The following is a 26,281-nucleotide window of genomic DNA, read 5'->3' as shown; positions in this document are numbered from 1 at the left end:
GTGGCCCTCCAGGGCAGGGTAGAGCTACCCCCGTGGTTTCCAAGATAGTGACTCTTTGTAGAAGTCTTGTCTTTCTCCCAGAGCGGTTGGTGGTTTTGAACCGCTTAATTTATGAATAGCAGTCCAATGTGCAGCCCACTGAGCCATAGGGGCTCCTTATTCTTTCCTTCCAAAGGATGCATTGCCGTTCAGTCAACTCTGACTCATAGCAACCCTGTCGGACAAGGTAAAACTGCCTGTGGAGGTTTCCAAGATTGTCACACTTTACAGGACTAGAAAGCCTCATTTTTCTCCCCACGAGCAGCTGGTAGTTTTGAACTGCTGAGCCTGCGGTTGGCAGCCTAACACACTACCCACTATGTCGCCAGGGCTTCTAGCTACCCTTATATTTTCAGTAGGCCTATTTGACTTAAGGTATGCAAGTCATTGCTATCTCTAGGCTTCTCTTAAAACAACACACACGATGATTTAGTTCAACTCATCCCCTTCCATTTACAACTGGGTATGGACTGGAATTTTAATTCTACCTTGCTTGTTTCACCAGAAAAGTTTGTCATAATCAGCACTGTTATAGTTTTAACTCTTATTAATTGTAAGCAATAAAACGTGTTTTATTTACTCATGTTTGTCCATTTCTTTGCGTCGTCTTTGGGTTCAATTTTTTCCCCCGTCACGAAAGACAGAGTACTGCTGACTACTACTAACAGTTGCATCTATTTAAACAAACTAACTAACTAACTAACTAACAAACCAAACTCACTGTCATGGAGTCAACTCTGACTCGTAGTGAGGACAGGGTCAAACTGCCCCTGAGGGTTTCTGACACTGTACCTCCTGACAGAGGAGTATTTTCTCTATGTATATTTCAGAAGAATAGCATAACGGATTCCTTTATTTTTCTTCAACTATTTTAATACCTTATGGGTGCTCTGATGCTTACGGGAAACTTTAGAAAACCACGTGGGAACGGCTAATATGCGGCAATTGGACATCGGTTGAGGAGGCAGGTGTGTGTAGGCTGAACCCTTGGCTCTCCTATTGACTGGCACTGTCATTGCCAGGGCATGGACTCTGATACAGAAGGGCCCTACAGGACGTAGGAGAATGCGCCCTTTGGCTTCCAAGACTGGAAATCTTTTAAAAATATATTTATATATAATTTTAACAGTATTATTAGCATATCCTCCCCATACCACGCAATTCAATGATTCAAATATTAAAAAGTTGTTCAATCAGCATCGAAACTCATCATAGCTGATTTTAGAACATTTTCTTCACTCTTGAACACCTTAAGATTAGTTCTCCATTTTCCCTACACGTCCCCTCCTGTAGCCTCAGAAACCATGAACCCAGTGACGGCCACGAAAGACTTACCTGCACTGGACTGGGTACAATGAAAACCACAAGACCAAAACCAACACCAGCAACAAGAGCAGAACAAAACAGAAAATCCCCCTCTGAAATTAAGTAGGAAAGGCGGAACTAGAACAAATTCAACACGGGGCAAAGCAGAGGACAAACGAGAAGGTGCCAACTGGTGGGTTTGAACTGCTGACTTTGGGGTTCACAACCCAACCATAACCCCCCGCAGCTCCTTCCAAAGCCTGTGCTCACCCACGGTCTTCTTAGTGAAAGGCAGCTGAGGGACAATAGGCAGGGTTGCGGTCGGAACTGTAGGACAACGCACGCGTCTAGTCAGAGTTGGATGAGCATTAGTGAAAAGACGAAGGAAGGAAAAGCGAAAGGGGTGCGGGAGGAAATAAAATGAAAAGTTGAAATGCTGAGAAACTGGGGCTGCCAGTGCCTCCCATTGGGAAGGAACCAGATGATCATGGCCGGGCCCTCTGTTGAATGTCAGCACCTCGCCCATTCCTGCCTGCTCCAGGGTGAACGCCCAAAGTTAATTTAGAATCTTTTCTTTGTTTCACAGCTACAATTCAACCAATGCCACTCCCCGTGCTCTGTCCAGGTGGCACAGGGCTCTGTCTCCTGACGGCCAGTCCATGCCCGCCATGTCGGAGCCGGCATCTTCCTGTAGCTTAATCTTTTCACTCCATTTCCCATGTCCTTGTACACCCTTCCTATTACAAAATATTCTGTTTTCAAATATCAAAAACATAAAGAAAATGAACTGCTACAGTTCATTAAAAATTCACTGTGTGTCTTATGGAAAACTGCACAGAACAACAAGTTTCACAGAATAACAACAACCCAGAGAAAGCTGCCCGAGAGCACTGTTTGGCCGCACCAATTCTCCGTAAGCCCTGGAGGGCATCCGGACGCGCACACTCACGCAGACCCGCCTGGCAAAGGAGCTCCAGAAGTTGCTTACGGATGCTGATGGCTGGGACGAGGAGAGAACACCTGAAGAGAACCTTCATCTTTCTGCCTCAACAAAATTCATCTTCAAAGGAATCAAAGACCAAGCAAGTAGGTGGGAGCAGAGCCGACTGCTATTGGTCAGCACGCACAATAAATAGTGCACAGCATCCTGCTATCTGACCCCCTCTGGTCCCCACACCACCACCACCACCACCACCACTCCCCGGCCCCAGACATTTCTGAGGGAACAGAATTCCTCAGTGGCCACTGTGACAGGTGCAGTGCCTTGGGGCTGTGTGCTCTCTGGGAGTAGGTCTGGTGAGTGGAGTACCAGACGTGCTCTCAGGAGACGAGCTCCTCTGGCTCCCTTATTTGGCGGTGCGTATTAGCGTAGTGGCTTCATTGGTCTGTGCCTTCAGGAATGTTGCCAGGGCTCAAGCATGTACAGGGATGGTCAGTTCTAGCTTAACCTGACTGCAGCCATTGATTCATTTCCGGAAGCGGACCACTAGCATGTATATCACAGCCCAGATTTTTTTTTTTTGCATCCATTTCTGATCATTGGCACAGGGTAGAGCCCGTACCAAGTGAGCAGGTAGACTTTACCCGAGGTTCTGTCTCAGGAGCTGATCGCTGCCACCTTGCTCATAAATGAGAGGCACATTTGGGTCAGAAGGAAAGTGCTGCACCACCCTTGGGTCCTACAGGACTTGGTAGGGCTGTGGGACAAAAGCTCAGTTCATACCAGCACGATGTGGGGCTGGATGAAGGTCGTGAAGAATGGTCATCCTCAGGGGTAGGGAAAGATGGATTTGAAAATACCTGTCCATTGGTGGTGATAATGATCACAGAATGACTGGATTTTTAGAAATGCAAATGTTGGCTTTGAACTATAGTGGAATTGATGAGAACAGGAACTCCAGGGGCATGCCTTGGTTTTCAGGGACTCAACAGTTTTCTGCCTTTGACAGGTGCAGTCTGTCTACTTTGCTATTACTCTGCAGTAGTGGGGCATATCCGTGCTTTCCTTCTCTGACAGGTTTTTGCCTTATACAGGTTCTGGCTTGAACCTGTTTTGCTGTTGTGTCATTTAAATATGGGGTAACAGGGTGTACAAGTGTTAGACAGTGTGTCTCTGAGGGAGGTCCTCCGGAAAAATTGAAAAAAGAAGAAAAAAAAAAAGAGGGGCTGCTTAGAGAACCAGACGATGGAAAAGCATGCGGAACTCAGAGGAGATAGTGTGTAATCTGACAGGCATTAAAAAGCTGTTAGCTTAACCAAAATAAACCAAATGTGGGTCACAAAATAAGCCTCGGCAATTTTAAGAGAACTGAAAGCCTACAATGGAGGATTTCTGCAGTAAGAGGATTACACTAGAAATTAAAATGGAAATATCTCTGAAAAGGACCCAGATAGTTGGAAAATGCCCCACATGAAATGACCCACAAGCGAGAGAGGGAGTCACAAGGGAAATGAGAAAATAGCTTGCATTGAATGAAAGTGGAAATACAACATATCAGCATTTGTGAGATGTAGCTAAATACGTGCTTAATGCAAAAAAAATCTATATAGAACTTCATGTTTATAGTGGCGAGTGTGGTACTTACATAGTATCCTGTCAACTTGCAAAGGGGTGAAGTCTAGCCTTTCAATCAGGGGGCCATGGCCTTCTGAGGATTCTGAGCACTCCTGTCTTCCTCCCTGGAGGCGGGACACACTCTCTCCCTGTGAGACATTCCTGATGACAAGACACATGGAGCTATGCTGATGGAGCCAAAGCCCTGGAGCTGGAGGAGCCACATGGAGACCCACACCAGCGCCGAGATGCTTCCACCGTCACTGGATCCACAAGAGTCTCCACCCAATGGCCTGGGATCTTCCTGCATTCGGCGTCATTGCATGTGTTTCGTGAGTCTGAAGAGGACTTTATAGATTGGTATGGGACATATGGGCTAATATCTATTGTGCTATAGCTATGTATAGCTCTAGCATAGCTCCATGTGTCTTGTCAGATGCAATATCTCCCAGGGAGTGAGCCGAGAGAAAGTGTCTCCCGCCTCCAAGGAGGAATACAGGAGTTCCCAGAATCCTCAGGAGAAGGCCATGCTCACAAAGAGGCCCCATTGGCTGTGACCTGGTTGACAGGCTAGACTTCACCCCTTCACTCTTAATCCTCTCAAATTGACAAATGATTATATAACTACCACAGGTAACCATTAAGACCAATTTTACCCAAAATTTCTAAAAAGTAAATTAAAAGAGAACACTCACTAATTCATTTTTTAAGCTTCTTTTTTTGTTTGTTTATGCATTGCATTGTGAGTCGCATGGTTGTTAGTTTGAAACCACACCAGCAGTTCCCCGGGAGAAAGACTGGGCTTTCTACTCCTATAAACACTTAGTCTCGGAAGCCCAAAGGGGGGTCAGCTATGAGTCAACATTGACCCGGTGTTTGGTTTGGTTGGAAATATAAGTGACGCACACAAATGTGTCGCTTTAAATTCTTCATGTGTACCACTTAGCAGTATCAATCACAAGAATCAGGTTGTGGTCATCTATCACTGCCAACTTTCCCATCATCATCAACAAAAGCCACTACTTCCCAAATAATGGCTCCCCTGGACTCCTGCCGCCCACTGTTGGTAATTACCAGTAAAACTTGAGTTTTAATACATTTGCCTATTTTTACTATTTCCTCTACAAACCAAAACACCAAACTCCCTGCCATCACCTTGATGCTCACTCATAGCAGCCAATAGGACAGGGCAGAACTGCCGAGAGCGTCTGAGTCCATAACTCTTTATGGGAGTAGAAAGCCCAGTCTTTCAGTTATACAAGGGGATGCTTAAAAAAGGCATTGCTAAAGGTTCCCATTCATATATGCATCTGCATTCACATATCCCTATACATAAGGGTAAGACAAGAAGTATTGCTAATGTATTTCCAATTTATATACGCACTGGTTTATCTCAAACAAGCCCAGGTTTAAACAGGTTTCTGCAATCGGTGGCTGGCTGCAGACTAGTTCGCTCAGTAGTACACTGGTGTTTGTCTCTTACTAAGGAAGCTTAGAAGCCCTGGTGTTGTAGTGGGTTACACATTGTGCGGATAACTGCAAGGTCACCACCAGCTGCCTTGAAACCACCAGCTGTTCCCCAAGGAGAAAGGTGAGACTTTCTACTCCCATGAAGATTGACAGCCAGGAAACCCACAGGGCTAGTTCCACCCTGGCCTGCAGGGACTCTATGAGTCAGAATTCATGCAATTGGCAGTCAGTTTGTTTTGTTTTGCTTTTTTGAAAGTGCCTTCCAAAAAGATCGGCATTTGGAAAATATGGTAGTCGTTCATAGATGTGCAAGATATACACATATTGGATGTGTATGTGTATGTATACATCCATGTGTCAGGAAATAAAATTATTTTGCTGGGGAAAAAAAGGTCCTATGAAAACAACCAATTTCTGATGGGATCTGTGGGGCCCCTTAAATTCACAGTAGTGAGAGGATTCAAAAGGTTATAGACACTGTTCTTGGGGATCCTTATGGGGTCAGAAAACCTAGCAGAATAGCTAGTGGGTTTGAACTGCCAACCTTGTGGTTAGTCGCCCAACATTAATTCAAGAGAGTCCTCAGAGGCCTTTAAAAGGAACCCAATCTGAGTCCCTGGAAGATGCTCAAGCTGCCATTCTGATGGTGTGGAAACCAAAGGCGGGGATTCTCTGGGGCTGTGTTACAGAGACAGCACTACCTTCAGACGTGCCTGGATGCACGCCATACCAAGGAATAATAGCGTCTTGTCTTTTGTGTCATAAAGTTTTGTATGATTTCGTGGCAATGTTTTTCACTTACTCTCGGATTCGTCCTTCTGACTGACCAATTGCATTCACCATTGTTTTCAAACTTCGTCCACACGGTTAGCACGTTCTGGACTTCATTTCTCTTCGAGGCTGAATACTAGTCTCTTGTGTGTAGATGCCACATTCTGCCACATTCGGAGGAGGTTGTTTGCACCTGGTAGCTATTGTGAATAATGCTGCAATGGATATCGCAGTGGGCAGGTGCCTGCTCATGCCACCGCTTTCTGTTACCTGGAGGATCTCCCGAGGGGTGGAACTGCTGGGCCACTGCTAAGATTTTCCATAGCAACTGTATCATCTTCCATTTCCACCCGCAGTGGCTAAGGGTTCCAGTTTCTTCACAGCTCCACCAACATTTGTTGTCTTCAGTTTTTTTAGCTCATCCTTGTGGGAGCAAGGTGCTCTTAGTAGTTTTGATTTGTTTCTCTTCCATGGCGAATAATGCTAAGCAATTTTTTCATGTGCTTATTGGCCATCATGTACTTTTTATTCTTTGTGATATGTCTTCTTAAGTCCTTTGCCCATTTTTTATTGGGTGATTTGTCTTTTTGTTGCTAAGCTGTGGACAATAACATATAATCTATAACATATATATATTATATGTAAATATAAAATAAAATAGATTTATTTTATATTTCACATATAATTTTATATAAATATGTTATATATTTGTATACATATAGGATGATACATACATATATCCTTTGATTTGTATCTCTTTAAGGCTAATGACACTAAGCATATTTTCATGCACTTAATCAGGAATCTTATGATTCCAAAAATCTCCTACTCTCTGGGTTGTCATTTCGCTTTTTGATAAAGTCCTTTGATGAGCAAAAAACAGCCTCGTCTCTCTCTTGCCAAATGGCTGAAGGGTTTGAACCACTGGCCTTGTGGATATCAGTTCAACATCTAACACACAGTGCCACCAGGGATTATTATAGTCACCCTATGGAGCTGAGTCAAATTGCCCTCCAGGGTTTCCGGGGCTATGAAATTCTATGGGAACAGCATTCCAGCTGGTGTTTTGCCTTTTGGAGTGGCTGAAGCAATCACACAATCGACCTTTGGTACACCAGCACAGTGCTTTAAGCATCACACTACTAGCGCCCCTCTTTGGAACATAATGCCACTCAGTGGTGGCGCAGGAAGCCCACCAGAAGATGGTGGAAGTTGTAACTTCCACTGGAAGTTCCCCAATCTTGTCTCATCCAACTTGCTAAGGAATTGTCTCAACAGGCATCCTTTCTCTCAGTCTGCGCGCGTCACAGCTGGGGACCACACAAGTGCTAACACCTCCTTTCTGGGCTGGACATCCTCCCACACGCAGGTCTCTAGGGCCCAAACAATGTCCCATTCACCAGACTTTCCTAACCTCGTGGACACTCGTTTATGAGGCTGGGCACCAAGAAATAATAACATAACCATAAAAGAAAGTATGAATCATTCCTGAAATGTGAAAATGTTTTTAACCTCAAAGAATATGATTTGAATGACACATTGCAGTATTCTTGCAAAATGAAAAATACATATGTTTACAGTCCTCATTTTCCTAATAGTATTAGTTCTTTCATTCTATAGCAGTGTTCCCCAAAGTAGGCGATGCCACCCCCAGGGGGCGGGGGCTGAAATGATCCAGGGGGTGCTGCAAAAGCAGATACCTACACTTTATCCTGAGTAATGAGCTATCGTTAAAAAAAATTGCAATTTTCTTTTTCTGAAAGGGGGTGGTGGGCCCAAAGGGTTTGGGAACCTATGTTCTAACAGACTGCTCATTCCACACAACATAGGATCAAACTGGCACATACAGTAACTTACCCTGTAACTTTTTAGTCTGATGAAATCCACCTTCATGGAGACAAATGTATCTGAATTTCGGCTGATGTTCTTAAGGTGCTCTACTAGGTCAGCACAGAATTTGTAACCTCCCTTAAGCACACACAGGACCATAATGTCACAGTATCCGATGTCTTTCATGATGTCCTTAGCCAGCCGTTCAATTCTGGGGGAAGCAAAGGATCAGAGATAGACTGAATGAAGCTCAGCTGCTGGTGTTCTGTTCCCCCCAGAAACAAGTGAATGGCTCAGTAGACATTTCCCACCATGCAGACAAACCTGGGAGAGGACTTGGGATACGGGGAACTGACGGACAGTGCAGACTTTTATAAGATGGGACAGAGAGAGGATGTTCAAAACACACCGCTTTTTAAAGAGTGTTATTGACATATCATTCACCTATCACATAATTCAATAGTTCAATCATAGTAAGAGGTATGCAGTCCATCACCACCACAATTTTAGAGCATTTTCTTTTTCTTATGCTCATTGTTACTCACTCCCCGTTCCCTTCAACCTCCCCTGAAGGAGCCCTAAGAAAACATGAATCCAGTTACTGTCTCTCTGGATTTACCTAGCCTGGTTTCACATATAGAAAGACATACCAAAACAAGCAAACAAACAATCACAACAGCAAATTAAAAGCGAGAAAAATTTCAATAGAAAAGAAAGCAGAAAAGATTAAAAACTAGCATAAATTTCAAATGGGTCAAAGGGAAACCAAATGATAGGTTAAACGTTAACCTGAATATGTCCGGCATTATCCACGTTCTAATGCACTCTCTCTGAGAGCAAAGCTACTCGCATGCCTGGTCTACGGTCGGACCCCTCACCTGGGGCTGAAGTCACCTGCACATCCTGCAAATGGGTTGTGGGCTTTCACTGTCCTCCACAGCCTTCCACAAAACACACTGCTCATCAGCCCATCATCGATGTTCTTCCTAAGTCATGAATGCTCTCCTTGTGCTATCAGTACAGAGCCTGTTTGTTAGCCTGGTTAACACAGTGATGCTGTGTGGTGATTCTCTGCTCATCTTAGAGCAGAGATCAAGGAATTGGGGAGCCAGTCACTCACCTTACACGTCTCTAGGAGACTGGTGAAGGTGGGCAGGTGGCAACCACCAGCCACTCCACGGTAGCAAAGTAAGGAATCTGCTTCTGTAAAGATCGACACCGTTTTAGAAGCCCTACAGGGCATTAGAGACTGACCTTTTGAGACCTTAGGGGCCAGAATTGACTGGTTTTACGGTTTGGGAGAAAAGCCAAGTAACCATCAAAAGGTAACATGTGAATTTTAAAAGCTTAAAGTGTTACATGTAAACTTGAGACACCATATGTTAAATGCACGTTTAAACGAAAATTAAGCTATCTAAAGATGCAAACTAAATTGGTTGGATATTCTCTCAACGTAGCATAAAAAAATGTAAAGGAATTCACACTTTACACAATTTCCTTGGCCGTATGCACGTGAACACCGTCTGAGAAACTGCACTTGCTTTTGAGATGCAGGATGACCATTTGATAGGCCATGACCACCATTGTATTAACTGATTTAAGAAGACCACGCAGTAACAAAGTTGTAGCTGAAAATAAAATTATATAGAGATATGAGGAAAACTGGTCAGGTGTATTTCTAATGGCAACCTCCTCTGCTTCCAAAAACATAAGTCATAGGCCTCCTTTTCTTGTTAATATCACATAGGTCCCACTTCAGAGACAGATACGTGAATCCTTGCTTGGCACACTGGGTGGGTTGGAGCAAGCAAGCACTTGTGATTTGACGGACATAGCATGCTGCCTATGTGATAGGTACCCCAGAGAGAGTGCCACTCACTCTCAATTTCACGAACACAGTATGACTGAGGGTCCCTGGAGACACTGAGGCTGCATGGACTGGTATTCCGTCCTCTAAGGTGGAAATGTTTTCTGTAGTGTTCTAATTGTGTCATGTCCATAACTCCAGTTGCCTGGGAATGTGCATTTTAACACGTTCACCAGATAATTCCCATGAACATGGACCACTGGTTTAGGGCAACCTCACTCAGGACTCATCATGGACTAGAGCAGTAGTTCTCAACCTTCCGAATCTGGAATCTCTTTAAACAAGGGGCTCCCACACTGGTATCAAGGGAAACCTCTTCAGGGCATTATTAAGAAGTGACTGAGTGAGGAGAAAAGAGGTGAACACACACACACACACACACACACACACAATAGCTTAACCATTAAAGCCAAGTAGGTTTTAAAAAAATTTCCCCCTACCTAGCATGGAATGGGTAGACATTGTCTTTAATACGATCGTGTTTGTTTTGAATCACCAATGGGAAAATTTAGTAATTTTGGAAATGCAACAGTTCCCAAGTTTATTTGACACCGGAACCTTCTATTTCCTCTGAGGATCTGAATTTCTATTCCATGTGAAAGCTGTCTTAAGCCCTGAGAAACTTCAAGCTAGGCTTTATTTTAACAATATACTATAATTTGAGAGAACAAGAAATATACAAGACTGAGCCAATGGAAAATCTTAGTATTTAGGTGAAAGGGAATGACATTTCCTTTTGCTTACAGAACAGGGATTAATGGAAAAATAGTAACTGGGAATTGGGACCGTCCAGTAAGTTACAAAGTCTCCTTCGGCTGCGGACCTATTTCACAGAGTTCAATGTTAACTCAGGAGACTGGAACAGAGAGAAAATCTAGATGCAGCGCGGCCTGATTTCAGGAGAGGGTCAGAGTGGAGAGTCTTATCCCCAAGGCCAACTAATGTTGACTTCTGTGAAGACATCCCTACCCCTCCTTGGGATGCAATGGGAAAATCACAGATCCAGAAGCATCTGTTTTTCATACAAATGGGAGGCGTAAGTATCTGACCTGTGTGCACGAAGTTTCAGGTACATGGAAAAATGATTGACAGCCTCGGCAGTGAGGTGGCTCTGTCAAAGGGGCATATTTTATAAACACTGGTGCTCTAGTAGGTTGAATACGAGGCATTCTGAAAACCAAGAGACAAACGAGGTGCGAAACCAGGGCAGTACATGCACTGCAGAGCTAGCAGCCACATCTTCGAATCTTAAACTTCGATCCGAGCCCCACTCAAAGATGGCACTCTACTCTACCACCCGAATGCGTATCGACCCCCATCTTCGAGCGGGGCACCATGACCTGTGTCCTTGTTGCTGTTATTAGGTGCCATAGCGACCCTACATACCGTTGAATGAAATACTGCGCAGCCCCTCATCGTCCCCAGTCTCACAATTGCTCCTACGTCTGAGCCCATAGTTCAGCCACTGTGTCCATCCATCTTCTCCAGGGTCTTCCTTTTTGTGCTGCCCTCGACTTTACCAAGCATGAGGTCCTTTCCCAGGGATTAATCTCTCCTGAGAACTTGCCCAAAGTTGGTGAGACAAAGTCTTGCCACATCAATTTCTCCTCTATCTTGTCCAAATTGGTGAGACAAAGTCTTGCCATCCTTGTATCTAAGGAGCATTCTGTCTGTACTTCTTCCAAGACATGTTCTTTTGGCAATCCATGGTGCTTTCAGTATTCTTCTCCGGCACCATGATTCAAGTGCATTGAGTCTTCAATCTTTTTTATTCAATGTCCAACTGTCCGACGCGGAGAAGGCAATTGAAAACACCATGGCTTGGGTCAGGCACATCTTAGTCCTCAAAGTATTTTTGCTTTACAACACTTCAAAGAGGTTTTGGGCAGATCTGCCCAATGCAATGCATCATTTGATCTTGACGCTGCTTCCATGAGCACCGACTGTGGATCCAGGCAGGTTAAAAATCCTTGACAACTTCAATCTTTCCTCCACTTATCCTGATCTTACCTATCGGTCCAATTGTGTGGATTTTTGTTTTCTTTACATTGAGTTCTACAATCCTTGATCTTCACCAAGTGCTTCAAGTCCTCCTCACATTCAGCAAACAAGGTTGTGTCCTCTGAATATCAAAAGTGATTAATAAGCCTCCTTCCAATCCTGATACCAAATTCTTCTTCATATAATCCTACTTCTCTGAATATCTGCTTAGCACAGATTTCAATATGTATGATGAGAGGAAACAAGCCTGACACGCACCTTTGTTTATATTTTGCACATTTGCCTCTTGATCTATGTGCAGGTTCCACATGAGCATAATGAAGGGTTCTGAAATTCCCATTTCTCCAGGTAATCCACATTTGTTAAGGCACTCATGGTTCTTTGCTCAGGTTAAAGTCCAACTTGCAAGAGCTTTAGTTGCCCTGCAATGCTTACATAGCCCTTATTTCTGTCTGCCAGGACTGATCTGTTGTGAACCAGTTCAGTGCCCCAATTCCTATTTACAGCAAACCTGCAAGACAGGATGCACTGTAATCTTTACAGAACCAAGTTGCTTCTTTCTCCTGTGGAGCAGCTGGTGGGTTAGAACTGCCAATATTTCAGTTAGCAGCTGAGAATAGCCCTCTTCCCATCACAGGGGCTATCTATGTAGACAGAACAGAACAAACTAGCATAGTATTCTAGAAAGAGTATACAGCAGATAGTTTCTAGACTGAAAACATTCCTATTCTCCAAACATTACCGTTGGCTGGGAAACAGTTGTACACAGAGGGGCCTGTGTGTGATATTATGCTCAATCTCAGAGGAATGAAATTTGCCATAAAAACCATAGTTTGGGGGAAATGTCCTAAACTTTAGGACCTAAAGGAAAGTCAAATTCACTTTTTGGCTCTCCCTTCATGGACCTTTAAGAATCAGTGAAAAGCATAAATCAAAGATCCTTCAGCAAGAAGCAATGCCTTACCAAACCCCATCTTTACCAGTTTGTAAGGGACACTGTGACATATGATGTGTGGCTTATGGGATCTGTGATAGGTAGGCTTATTGTGCCAGCTAGGCCAAAAGGGACCTGTGGGTGGTGTTTAATCAGGTCACAGCTTGACTGGAGGGGCACAAGATAAATGGCTTGCCAAGGCCTGCCCCTTTCTCTCTTCCGCCCTGGTGATCAGACCAGTGTGCTGCTGCTTGAGCTAATTCTTTGCCTCAAGCATGTGCCGCTCTACCTGTGGGCAAGCCAACCCGTGGATCCTGTTGCTCGAGCTGAAGCCACCTTTGAGGCCTGCTTTGCCACACTGCTGGCGTGTGAGCTTGAGGCTGGCGGATCCTGTTGCCCTGCATTGCAGGAGTTCGAGATCCCATAGGGGCCTGCTTCGATAACCTTCTGGTGCTACCGACTGTTGCTGACCCACCTCGTTGTCTGCTGCCTGCGGGCAGACTCTGCCTGTCTTGCCTGAGGGGAGAATCCTCGGTCTGCTTCCTTGACCTGGGGCTGGCAGACCTCCTGAGTTGAAGTACTTTCAGTATATTAACTGTTCCACGAAAGTAGGTTGAACTGAGCCCTCAGTACTGCTGTTATATTCTTTCTCACTGTATAAAGCTGTCCCTTTACATACATATAATCATTAGCGACCTGGTTTTGTCTCTTTAGAGAACCTTGCCTAACACAATACCTTTCAGAGTTACGGCGTACATATCATTGCCTTTGAACAAATGTCCAGGCAAGCAGTTTGCTTAAAGCATAAATCCATTTTTATTCCAAATTCACTGTCCTAGATAATTTCTCTCTGCCGCTATAAAATGAGCTTTGAGAACAGGGTCCTAAAGTATGCTCAGCCCAGCCCAGCCCAACACCAAGACCAAGTGGTCACAGGAAAGCCCGCTCACCTGTCCACAATGATGCCATGAGGTATGAGGACGTATTCCAAGTCTCCGTAATAATGTTGCGGGTATGTGAACAAGTTCAAGTCATACCCAGGCCAGCTGTCCGTAATCTGTAAATCAGATGACCTTCGTTACGAGGTTTTTCATTGGAAACATCTTTTAAGCACACGTACACACAAGGGAAAGAATAATACTGAAGACAGAGAAGAAATTTGAAGACCTCAATATTGCCTCCTAAGATAGTCTTTCAACCTATGAAAAGCTAAGTGGAGTAGGGACACTCATCTGCTGAGAGCTGATAAAAGACCTTGTACTGAAGTCAACGCCACACAATAAGAACACAACGGCAAACTTTAAATGTTCCAAGTCAAGGGGCCCAGTGACTACTAGCTGATCTGCTGATGTTGTCCGTAAGAACATGGCCGTGATGGTGTTCGTTGCTATTGGATCAATTCAGACTCGGGTTGACCACCTGTGTGCAAAGAAAACTACTTGCTCCGGAGCTGCCTAACACTTTGGAGCAGACCCCCTGGGTGGTCGACTGTGGGTGGGCTCAAACCGCCAACCTTTCTGTTAGTAGTTGAGCACTTAGCCATTTGTTCCACCAAGGACTCCTTGCTAAGAGTGTGCATGTAGGAATAGATAGTTTACACCTAAATTATAAGTGCTAGCACATATCCATTATTGTAAAGAACATTAGATTTGTAATTATATTAACACATAATCTGTGACTCATTACAATGCATAATATAGTGTATTATACTAGGAGCCCCGAGTGTCTTTAAAAGTTTGATAATGAACAGGGAAGATGATCTGAGTAAATGGTGATAAATTTCCATGAACATGGACAGTTGTTTAATATTTTAAATACGTCAATTTTCCTAAAGTTAATTTATTAAGCCAATGCAAATCCAATCAAACATCAAGTCTACTTTCTTTTGGAGACAACAGATACATTTATCATAAAATTGATGTAGGAGAATATTGTCCGCTGATCACTATGTTTACCCTGAAAAATAGGTGAGCTGGGGTACTCATCCAAGCAGCTAGCAAGACATTAAATGACAGTAGAAGAAGCAATGTGCTACGGGTATACCAAGAGAAGGTTGACACATGAGATGGCATAGAAAACCGGGAGACAGACTCATATTTAGAGGGATCTCAGCCTACAAGGAGCCCTGGAGGCTTAATGGTTGCCGGTTGGGCTGCGGTCCCATGGTCAGCAGTTTGAAACCACCACCAGCTCTGAGTGAGGAAGACTGGCCTTCTAGAACGGGGGTCACTCTGCAGCAGCAGAGACTTGATGGCAGTGAGCTTGGTTTGGTTTTTGGTTTGGGATTATAACGGGGGCTTCATACAGCTCATGGGAAAATTCCATTATCTTTTCATTCCACTTGTCTGCAAGCTTTCTGACGCCCCTTCCAAGAGAATCTTAACTTATATGCACAGCAAATGCCTCATCTGCCTGCTTAAAATTTCCAATTCACGTAGGTGTCCCCTGGGATTAGAATCCAGTTTTGTGCCATCTTGTCATTAGAGTCGAAGCTTTAAACAGATGGGCTCTGGTGGAAACACACTCCAGGCCAATTGGGAAACTGATGCCCATTCACTCCTGCCCACTCTGCTCAGGCTTCCATCCAGCGCAAAGCTTCAGAAGCCTTCCGTAATACTCGCCCAGCCTGATTTCCTAGCCGAACCGCCCCCTCCCCCACCACCCGTTTCTGCCATCAGCCTAGTTTGGGTCTAGTCATGGGCATTGCCAGTCCTGCGTTCTCCTCTAGTCAGGTGTCTCTTTTGCATCCAGTCCCCTTTCCCTTTCCCCCCTCTTCCTCCACATCCAAGCTCAACTCCCTCCCTCGGACACTCGTGGCAGGCTCTGGCTCTGCCTGGAGGTCTTGCCGACTCCTCTCACCCTCGAACAGCCTTCCCCGAGCTCCTGGTGCTTCTTGCGGCTCCGTGCTCCTAAGGTGCCAGTCTGGGTTCCTGGAGACTTGTGTCCCTTCTCTACCCTTCCTGACTCGGTCCAAGCTGCTCGCTCTCTTCTTAGGTCCACCTGTGCTTGACTGAATGCCAGGACATTCTCCCGTTTGTCACCCTCCTCCTCAGGCAGGACGCAAAATCAGTCCTCCTTGGAGAAGCTTGTGGTCTAACCCCATCCTCCCCCATCTCAGTCCTGGGTTCTGTAATCACTGTGCGAAACCTACCCAAATCGTCGTTGCCCCTGCCATTTTACTCCTTCTTTATCTTGGTAACGGGCAACTCACGCTGCCAGTTGCACACAGCAAAACCGTGGAGTAGCTGGGTCTTCCCTTCCAGACCCCGCAGACAACCCATCAGTTGGCCCTCGCCTTAATTCCTTCCCTGGTTGACCAGCACCATCTCTGGGCACTTCCACGGATACCCATCCCCGGTCCCCTCCACCAGCATCTCTCCCCAGACTAGTGCAGGAGTTGCTGAATGTGTGCGTCCTCCTCTACCCTTGCTTTCGTCCACATGGTACCTGGAGTGCCCGCTAAAAAGCACACGTCACAACTTGGCAATCTTCTGCTCAAGTCCTGCTGAGAGCTTCCCATTTTTCTCCGAGTGAAATCCAGGGTCCGCAAAACAGCCAAGAAGGGTCTCCTTCTCCAGCTCATCCCTGGGCCTTCCCCCACCCCTCACTCTGCCCCTCAGGTGCTGGTCTCCTGGCTACGCCTTCCAGGTCCCAGCATGTTCCTACCTCAAGAAGTTGGCACCTGCGCTTTCTTTTGCCCACACATTCTTTCTTTCCCCAGGGAGCCACACTGCCGGCCCTTCCTGTGCTTCCAGTCTCCACTCGAATGTCCCCTCCGCCCTGGCCACCCGGATGAAATCACAACCGCACCCCAGCCTCCGTACACCTCTTACCCAGCCCTGCTGTGTGAAACAGCTCCTGCTACAGCAGTTGTGATGTGGGTGGGGATCTTTTGGGCTTGTGTCCTGTGCTTTCCCACTAGGATATTAGCTCCTTCTGGCCGACGTGGTGGGTCTCATTCATTGTTGTCGTCCGAGGCCCAGAACGCGACCTGAGCCATTGTCGAAGTGCACAGAAACAGTAAACCAAGGAACAAATAAATGGCAGTCGCCATCCACGAACCACGTGGCTCCTTGAATCGCAGCCTCAACCTCAAGTCTGTCTCCTTGTCATACAGAGCTCCCGATGCTGACGAAAATACAAACGCTTACCTGCCCTCTGCGGACTGAAAGACAAATGGTAGATGGTATCTGCAAATCTGTCCTACTTCTACCAGCAAATTGGCTAGGTGCAAACTCCAGGACTCGCATGGCCTAGCTCTAGCATCCACTCTGAGAATCCCCAGTCTGCTATAGCCACCAACTCCTCTCGCTGGTCAGAGCCCAACCTGTAACCAGGTGTGAGTAGCAGCCAAAAGATTCTCTGGCAGACCAAAGTAAAAGCCCAACCAGGACCGTGGAGAGGCCATCCACGTGGACAGCACTTTCTGGCTCCCCATCCAGAGCCCACACACTGCCTGTTTCACGTCCTGGGGCCTTTCCAAGGGGGAGGTTTCTGAGCCCTAGCCTCCCCTCATGCTCTGGGTGACTCTGAGAGAGTAGTAACCCACCATGGTCAAGAGCTCAGTGTCGCCGGCACCGACACTTACGTGCTGTGAGGTTGGAGGAAACACTTTCCTTCTCTGAGTCAGTTCTCTCCTCCTTTAACACAGGATGAAAACCTGCGGGACCCGTTGTTATCGTGATCAAATGGCTCATACAGATCATGTACCTAACACATTGCTGAATGAATGATGCCAAACATTTTGGTAAGTGAATCTTGATATGAGAACTGTAATGGAAACCCACAGGTCAGAGGCTGAAAAGAGTGGTGGTGAGGAGCCTGGACTCAGAACGTCTGCCTACCTGGAGGCACCTTTGAACCTGATCATGACTTCCCAGTTGTACAACCTTGCGCCTATTGACTTTTCCACCTTTCATTGGACTGGGCTGTCGAACAGTCAATGCCCACCTGCTAAGGCTCTTGTGAAGATTTAACAATAGATAATGGATGGAAAACTCTTATATCAGTAATGAGTCTATACTTATGCAATGTATGCTAACCACTTAGAGCAGTAGTTCTCAACTTGTGGGTTGCTGCGACCCCTTTGGGAATCGAACGACCCTTTCACAGGGGTGGCCCAATTCCTAACAGTAGCAAGATGACAGTGACGAAGGAGCAACGGAAATGATTTTATGGTTTGGGGTCACCACAACATGAGGAAGAAGAGCTCTATTAAAGGGTCACAAGGGCATCAGGAAGGTTGAGAACAGATAGAGGCTCTGAGAATAGCACTCTCCAAATGATCCATTCTCTGATCTCGTTAACTAAAGAAACACCCTGAGCCAAGCTACCAAAGTGCTTACACCCTCAAGTTCCGAATTTTTCATGATTGAGAACAAAGACAATTAGGGGTAAAGGAGCCACTGCTTTCTAATTTTTACTTTTAATTGTGCACACACATGTCGTAAATAAGTCCTAAACCTGGGGGGATGGAGGTTGCAATACTGTAGATAATTATGTTATTCACCTGCTTGAAAAAAAACCAAGAATCTTTAAATACTTTCAGTATCAAGATAAGGTGCTCTAAGCTTCTCAGAACAGTGCTGTCTCTGTTCAGAGGTAAATTATCTCCAAACCAGGGAAGTGACAAACACCTCCACTGAGCTATGTTATCCAGCATCCACACCCCAGGACTAATCCCCATTCTTTTTCTCATTTGAAAAGCTCACGTTGAAACCCTAAGTAATTTTTTTTTTCTTGCTTAGAATAGCTTTTGCATTGTTTGAGGTTTTCCCCAGAAAAATCGTTAGGAAACACATTTAAAAATCAACTCTGCTCCTTGCGGCTGCGGAGTCCCACCCTGGGGGCCTCCCTCCGTCCTGGCAGCAGGGAGGCAGGCAGTCTCTGGACTCCCTGCCTCCCCCTATCATTAAAGAGGAAGGAGCGGGTCTCTGAGCTCTGATCGAAAGATTTCCGGGCCTGAACATTGCCTGGCCCAACTGGGCAGTCCTAGAGCCAGGGAAGGAGGGCAGCCCACACCAGAACCCCATATTTAGAATAATGGTGGGGGTTGGTTCCCTAAAAGAAGAGCCCCAGGTTCCAACACCCGAAGACTGACGGAACCAAATAACGCATCACACGCTTCCCTCTCGTGTGGCGGATTCAGAAGCCACAAGGGAAGACTGCTTCACCTGGTTGCCACGGAGTCGCTTTCAACTCCTGCCGAGGCACCCTGTGTGTCAGAGTGGGAACTGTGCTCCGGGTGAATCTTCAGAAGTAGGTTGCCAGACCTTTCCTCGGAGGCATCTCTAGGTGGACAGGAATGGCCCAATGTTTCAATCAGCAGCCATGCACACTAACTTCATGTACCAGCCCAAGGACCCCTTCTCAAAAACCACCCTAAGTGACACCGAGTCAATTTTGACTCTTCACGACTCCGGGGGACCGGGTGGAAGGACCTCTATGGGTGTCTGAGACGGGGAACTTCTTCTCCCGCAGTAGGATGCCTCGCTTTTCTCCCGAGGAGCGGCTGGTGGTTTCAGATGGCTGCCTTTGCAATTAGCAGGCCAGTGCCTGAGCCACTACACCACCAGGGCTCCCGACAACCCAGGAACATCATGTTTCTGCCATCATGTTTTACTATGGCTACCTTTCCAGGAAGGAAGTCGGAAAGCCGGCCACAACAGAAATCCAACATGATTAGTTTAGATTTTTCTCTTCGCTTACTGCGACCTAACTCACTTGTGTCAGTACAGACGATGGCTCTCTGGCTGCAGTTAGAAGCGCCCCGAAAATCATCGTTCTCCGCCCTCAACTTCAGGGAGATGAGTTACTCATATTTCCAACTTCAGGTCTGTGTACAACACTGGCATGTGGCTGGTGTCCAATGAGGACTGTTGGAAGGGAGGGAAGGAGCTGTGTCTGGGTGAGGACAAGCACGTATCTTTACAAATGCTCTTATGTTACAGAAGGAAGCAAGATGATGTTTCTTTAGAGAATACTGGAATAGAGGAAAATATAGCAAGACATACTGATCACCAACAAAGAGAAGGTGAAGTCTGAGAGAAATCATCTGAGCCCCATAAGCTTTATGAATAGGCAGCCCTGAAGGAAGCCAGGAGCCCCCAGGGTCTGGCGGACTTCTTAACCCAAAACCAAGAGGCAGCCAGCCCTGAGCAAAGTGTCTGAACCCAGGGTCGATATCTCGTCTTTCACATTTCTAGCATTTCCTTACCATCTGTGGCAGAGACATACTCTCCTGTCAACTGGAGTGAAGGGGTGGAGTCTAACCTGTCAATCAGGACATAACCAATCATGCCTCGGTGTGGGCATGGCCTTCTCCTGAGGACTCTGGGAACTCCTGTCTTCCTCACTGGACGCGGAAGACACACACTCTCTGCTAGACATTCCTGTTGACAAGCCACATGGAGACACACTGATGGAACCAGAGCCCTGGAGCTGGAGGAGCCAGGTGAAGACCTGCGCCAGTGCTGAGGTGCTTACACCGCCACTGGATCCACGAGACTTCCCACCCACTGGCCTGTGATCTTCCTGCATTCGGTGTCTTGCATGGCTGCGTGAGCCTAAAGAGGATGCTATGGACCAGTATCAGACATGTGGGCTAATATCGACTTGTAGACTTGAACTGGGCTGCTTCTTAATATACAATTGCTCTTTGATATAAAGCTCTTTCTTACACACGAGTGTCAATGAACTTGTTTCTCTAGTCAACCCGGACTAACCCACCATTTAATGTTATTGATCTTCTAATGCCTCACCTTCCCAGTTAGACTGAAAGCCACTTGGGGCCGGGGTCATCTTAGAGGTCCCTTCACCAGCTGGGTGCCTACACAACGCGACTTCTCATTTTGTGCTTCGTTCTTCTCCCGTCACTGTCTTCATTGCCAAGTTCCTATCAGCTCAGACGTTTCTTCTCCGCCTCCTCTCAAAACCCCTGAGGTGGTTTACTCCAATGATGGATTCTCCCAACAATCCCATCCAATAGCTTCCTGACCTGCCTTGCCTCAAATGCCTTTATTCCCTGTGAGCTGCAGTCACCCAGCCGTGCTGAACCACCCTGGGCTCTTCCACCTCAGAGAGTCCTCCCTAGAGTCCAGCTGTCGCCGGAAAAGCTGGTGTTAACTCCGGCCTCTGCCATTTGTGAGTTATGTGATGTTCTCAAGTGACTTCTTCTCCAGTGCCTGTTTGTTCCCCCTGCAAACACGGGGCTGGTAACAGAGATTGGTGAGGAATAAATGTCTACTCAGGAAACATCCAGCCAGAATGCCCCTTAGAAGAAGGTGACCAGATGTCCCACTTTTGGTGGGACAGCCCCGATTTTTAACAATTTTTCCCGCGTCCTGCGGGTTTTTTTAAAAGTTCCGATTTTTGGAAAGAATGCACGACAAGCTAGGGTATACGGTTTTCGGCTGCCATGTGGCTATTTTGCCAGGATATGAGTTTTATCAATGGTGTCCCGCTTTACCAATATTAAAATCTGGTTACCTTACCTTAGACGCAAGGATGGCAAGGTTTCAAGGACGGAAGGACGTGTTCTCAGGAGAGACCAGCCCCTAGAAAAGGGCATCCTACTTGGGAGAGGGGCAGCGAACAAGAGGAAGACCCTGGACAAGGCGATTGACACAGTGGCTGCAACAATGGGCTCAAACTTAAGAACCATTCTGAGGATGGTGCAGGGCTGGGCAGCGTTTCCTAATGCGGTACATCAGGCTGCTATGAGTTGGAACGGACTTGCCCCGAGAAGCACATGGGCAATGTGGAGCACGGGTGCCGTCGTGAGCCCTCTGTCATCACCCAGCTCCCTGGGCTGTGCTGGCTGGGAGTGGGTCACCAGGTCTTTCTCCAGTTGGGGGCACTGGGGGGAGGGCAAGACTCAAACTTTTCCGTGAGCAGTTCGGCACTTCAGTGTTGCCCCTAGAACTCTCATGGTCATCCTTATCACCTTAGACGAAAAACTTGCATGCGATTTTTTTTTTCTTTTTAACCCACTGAGGGCTCCCTGCTCTCACTATACTGATCATCTTATCAGTTTCCTTTCCCGCTCGGCCCAAAATAGTCATGGAGTTCCAGCGCCTTCTAGAATTAATGCTGCACTTGCCCTCCCCTGCCTAAATCTAACTTGAAGTTAACCTGTTTATCTCAAGTTCTACTGAGGAAACCAGCATCCTGATTCCATTACTCATGGACTCCTTGTCCACACGCGGCTTAGCCACGGTTTGTCACCCTCAGCCCACGGCTGCCACTTCTACTCTCGCTCACTTTTCCCGGCACCTTTCACAGGGTCACGGTGCCTCCTGCTCTGAGGCCACATCACAGGAATGTTCTTGTCACCTCTACTAATCCGATTCCTTCCCTACTCCCTCTGCTCTTCTTCCTAATTATGAAATTTCAAGCTTGACGTCCAAGTGCATGATTAGCTTCATTCCTCCTGTCCTTCTGTGTGGCATAGTGGTTACAAGTTGGGCTGCTAACCTTAAGGTCAGCGGTTCAAGACCAACAGCTGCTCCTTGGGAGAAAGACGGGTTTTCTGCGCCTGTAAAGAGTGAGTCTCAGAAACTCACAGAGACAGTTCTCCTGTGTCCTACAGGGCCGGTGGGTATACATCGGCATAACTTGATGGCAGAGTTCCAGGTTTTTGCTGTGGTCATTCTTGGGCAGCGATTTCCAGGTTTCGTGCACTTCTCTGGGACACTGGCTCCTTTCCCCCAGTCAAGACAATATGTGCAGCCTCTTGTGTCGAGTCCATCTTTTCTTTCCCTTCGAAGCAAATTTTAATGTCGTCTTCCCTGCCCCATTTATCGCTCAACCCACTGCAACCTGGCACCTCTCTGACTGTTCGCTGGGTCAAAATATCCATCTTCCTTCCTCCCTTCCTTTGATTACAAATGCAATACCAAGTTTTAAGACATATTAAGTTTTTCTCACCTCCAATTCCTCCCTGACCTTCTTCGGTCGGTATTGTTTAACAGCTTGGTGTGTAGGTTCTGTCCATTTATTTTCTGAGCGTGTAGCTATACCAAGACACTATAATAGCAAGAGCTGGCATAAAAGCCACAGTGCTGTAGTGGTTGTGCATAGGGCTGCTAGGTGCAAGGTCAGCTGTTCAAAACCACCAGCTGTTCCAAGGAAGAAAGATGAGGCGTTCTCTCCCCATAAAAGAGGTATAGTCTCGGAAGCCCACCGGGTGGTTCCTCTCTGCCCTTTGGGTCACTGTGAGTCAGTATCAACTTGATGGCAGCGAAAGGGATGTGCCCAGCACTGTCACGAATGTCTTCCATCTTCACAGCAGGAAGACTCGTGCTAATCCCCATTTGACAGGTTAGGTAACTGCAGCAAAAAGAGGTGACCTCCTAAGATCACACAACTCTGGCTCCACAGGGACTCCTTTTATACTGTTAGCTGAGGTTACCCAGTGTCTGTCATTTGTTTTTAAGCTCTAACGGCCTGCTCCTCTTATCAGTGTGGATACATCTACCTCATGCTTTCTAAGACTGCCTAGTATTACATTACGGGTTCTTGGGTTGTTCTCAACTATGAACAGTGAGGTTGATTGCTGGTCCAAGCCCGCCCAGCAGTGCTACCATAGAAAAGCCTGCCAACCAGCTGTCAAGATCACAACCAAAAACTCCGGTGGAGCTCAGTTGTGCTCTCACACACCCGAGATTTCAGTGAGTTAGAATCGACTTGGCGGCAAGGTCTTTGTTCTGGGTTATTGTATTATGTGTATGTTTCTATGTTAACTACTCTATCTGGAGACTGAGGGGCCCTGGTAGTGTAGTGGTTAGACACTGGGCTGGTAACCCCAAGGTTAGCAGTTTGAAACCACTGGGCTGCTCCACTCCGTGGAAAAAAGACAAGACTTTCCACTTCCCTAAAAAGTTAGTCTTGGGAACCCACAGGCAAAGTTCCACCGTGTCGGCACAGGATCACACTAAGCATCGTCATTGACTCTGTGGCAGTGAGGATCATGAGATAAAGGAGCTCTGGTAGTGTAGAAGGTTATGTGTTCAGTTGTGAACCGCAAGGTTGGCAGTTCAAATCCACTAGCTGCTCCGTGGAAGAAAGATGAGGCTTTCTACTCCCATCAAGATTTAGTCTCAGAAACCCACAGGGGGCAGTTCTACTCTGTCCCACGGGGTCACTGTGAGTTGAAATGAATTTGACGGCAGTGACTTGTGGTGAGACTGGTTGTTTTAAAGTCTCACTACAAATGGCTCTATAATTGTTAAATGGGATGGCTTGTCTTCCACCTCTATACTACTTGCTCCTTTGGCAGCATCTGATCCTCCTCACGACCCCTTCTCTCCTCCACTGCTCATGAGGTGCCTAACCCTTTGCCCTTTCTCTCTGTGGTCCCTTTAATCTGCTTTCTCCATGTATGACTCTTTCATGGGGGCCTGTCCAGCCTTCTACCTCCCTATTTCTTCATTTACACTGGCCATCCTCACCCACTCTCAATCTTCAATTCGATTGGCCATTGATTTCTAAATCTGTCCACTCTCCTGAATGACAAATAGGAATTTCAAATCGCCTACAGTGTATCCTCCCCTCTGGCCCCAGAGCCACTGCAGATTCAGCACATCCAGAATGGAATTTCTGGTTATCCTTGTACTCCGTCCTGCTCCCACTTAACCCACCCTGTTGGCCCATTCTCCCCACGGCAACAAGGTTTTTTAAGAATGCATCAGGAGCACGCATTCTTTTGTGTGAAGTGTCCTTTGCACTTGGTGTTGAGTGCCTCTGCCCTGGAGTACTGTTCTTCCAGGTGGCACATTCCTCTTTACCCTTCTTCTCTGGGCTCCAGAGACAGGGCTTCCTGGACAGCAAATCAATGCTCCCCATCCCCCACTTCAATCACTCTCTCCCCCATGACCTCATTTCCTTCTCATTGCACACATCACTTTCAGAATAAGTAAGACCATAATCTTGCCACAGCTTGCCTATCTCTCCCCTCTGCAAGGTAAGCTCCTTGAAGACAGAGCCTTTGTCTTGCTCAGCAGAGCCGAGTCCTGCCTCAAACGGGGCAAGGCAGTAGCATGAGAATCTAAAGGAACCCCTCATCCTGGAAGGATTCTGAAGGGGGCAGTCCTGTTGCTCTACCTAGGAATGGAGCAACTCATCTGTTTTCATGTTGGATGTGTCCTTCCCCAACCCACTCACTCACTCAGAATCTCTGAATTGCAGCCTGAGCTCTGAAGAGCTGTATTTTAATGAGCAGCAAGTTACACGCACACCCCCAGGAGCACACCCCCAGGAGCCGCAGCAACATTTTGCATTAAATCAGACACACTAATAGAAGGGCCACCTTCTGATGCAAAATAGAGCCCTGGTGGTGCAATTGGTTAAGCACCCAATTGCTAACTGCAAGGTCGGCAGCTCAAAACCACCAGCTCCCTACAGGGTGTTGGAGGAGACTGCGCTCACACAGAGGGACAGTCCCAGATAGCTTAAGGTGCAGTTTGACCTCCGTCCTGTAGGGGCGATGGACTTGAAGTGAGTGGGTTCTAATGAGGATAACATTCAGTTGCTGACTTCCGCTCCACGCAGAGGCAATTCTGAAGAAAGTCCTGGTGATCTGCTTCTAAAAAAACCACCACCGAAAGCACAGTCCTACTTGGACACGAATGGGATGTGCTCTCAGCTCGTCCCAGGTGAGCTGGACACCACTCTTAGCAGGTCAGCCAGATGGCAAGTAAGACAAGAACCCGTTTGGCAAGAACCCCTGTTTGTCCGTGGATATCCCGGGAAAAGCACCCTCTTGGTTGACCTCTCCCGGCATCTCCAGAGCTAAAAAGGCACTGTTGTGGGAATTCGTCGCCCCGCGTTCCGTTCCCTCACCCCGCTCATATTGTTTTGGAGAATCCCCACCAATTCTCTCCACACGGCCGGCCTCAGGGTTTCTCCCCGTCACAGAGAGGACGACCACCCAGGGGGCTCGAGCTTGCCCAGAGGTCCCAAAAGTTTCCCAGCTCAAACTCCGTCCCCCTTTCTTTCCTTTCCTGGCTGCGCTTGAGAACCCTCGGCTTGCTTTCTGGAAGCGGGCGCTGGGGGAGCGGCGAGGGGGCACACATAGAAGAACGGGGGTTCCCAGCGTAGCTCCCGGGGCGTCTAGAACCCGCCCGGGACCCGGAGGAGGATCCCCGGGGCCAGAAGTGGGGGCCCCGGAGCGTGGACGCTTCGCGCGGGAGTCGCGGTCCCGGGAGCAGGGGGAAAGCCGGGAAAGGAGGAGGCACTGGGCCGCACTGGGCGTCCCGAAGGGAAGGGGTGGGAGGAGAGGGCCGGGTCTGAGGAGCGCGCGCTCCCCTCAGAGGGCAGAACAAAGCAGCGGGCGCCCGCGCCCAATGCGTTCCGGGCATTTAATCTAAGAGGAGGGTGGGGAAGGGAGAGCGCGGGGAGCTCCCGACTCAGCCCGACGGCGGCAGGTTTGCATTTACCACGACCCCTCGCCCGTAGTCTGGCGCCTCCTCGCTGCTCCCGGCCATGTTGCTCCCGGGGAAAGCGGCAAGGG

The 26,281-nt window shown here is 47.2% G+C and overlaps 1 protein-coding gene across 1 annotated transcript in view; it reads right to left on the bottom strand.

Annotated features, from left to right (window-relative positions):
* PRTFDC1 (phosphoribosyl transferase domain containing 1) overlaps positions 1–26,281 on the bottom strand; it is a 104,969-nt gene that overhangs the window by 76,944 nt on the left and 1,744 nt on the right. The window contains exons 2-4 of the mRNA XM_045300222.1: positions 26,208–26,268; positions 13,722–13,828; positions 7,997–8,180 (exon numbers count right to left, since the gene is read on the bottom strand). Coding sequence (XP_045156157.1) covers positions 7,997–8,180; positions 13,722–13,828; positions 26,208–26,268 — 352 coding nt within the window. The remainder of the gene's footprint in view (positions 1–7,996; positions 8,181–13,721; positions 13,829–26,207; positions 26,269–26,281) is intronic.

This window comes from Echinops telfairi, unplaced genomic scaffold (genome assembly GCF_000313985.2).
Source record: "Echinops telfairi isolate 266 unplaced genomic scaffold, ASM31398v2 ScPeMD7_7461;HRSCAF=8499, whole genome shotgun sequence".
Taxonomy (NCBI): Eukaryota; Metazoa; Chordata; class Mammalia; order Afrosoricida; family Tenrecidae; genus Echinops; species Echinops telfairi.
Note: the sequence above shows the minus strand (reverse complement) of the source record. Positions and strands in the feature narration are given on the sequence as shown.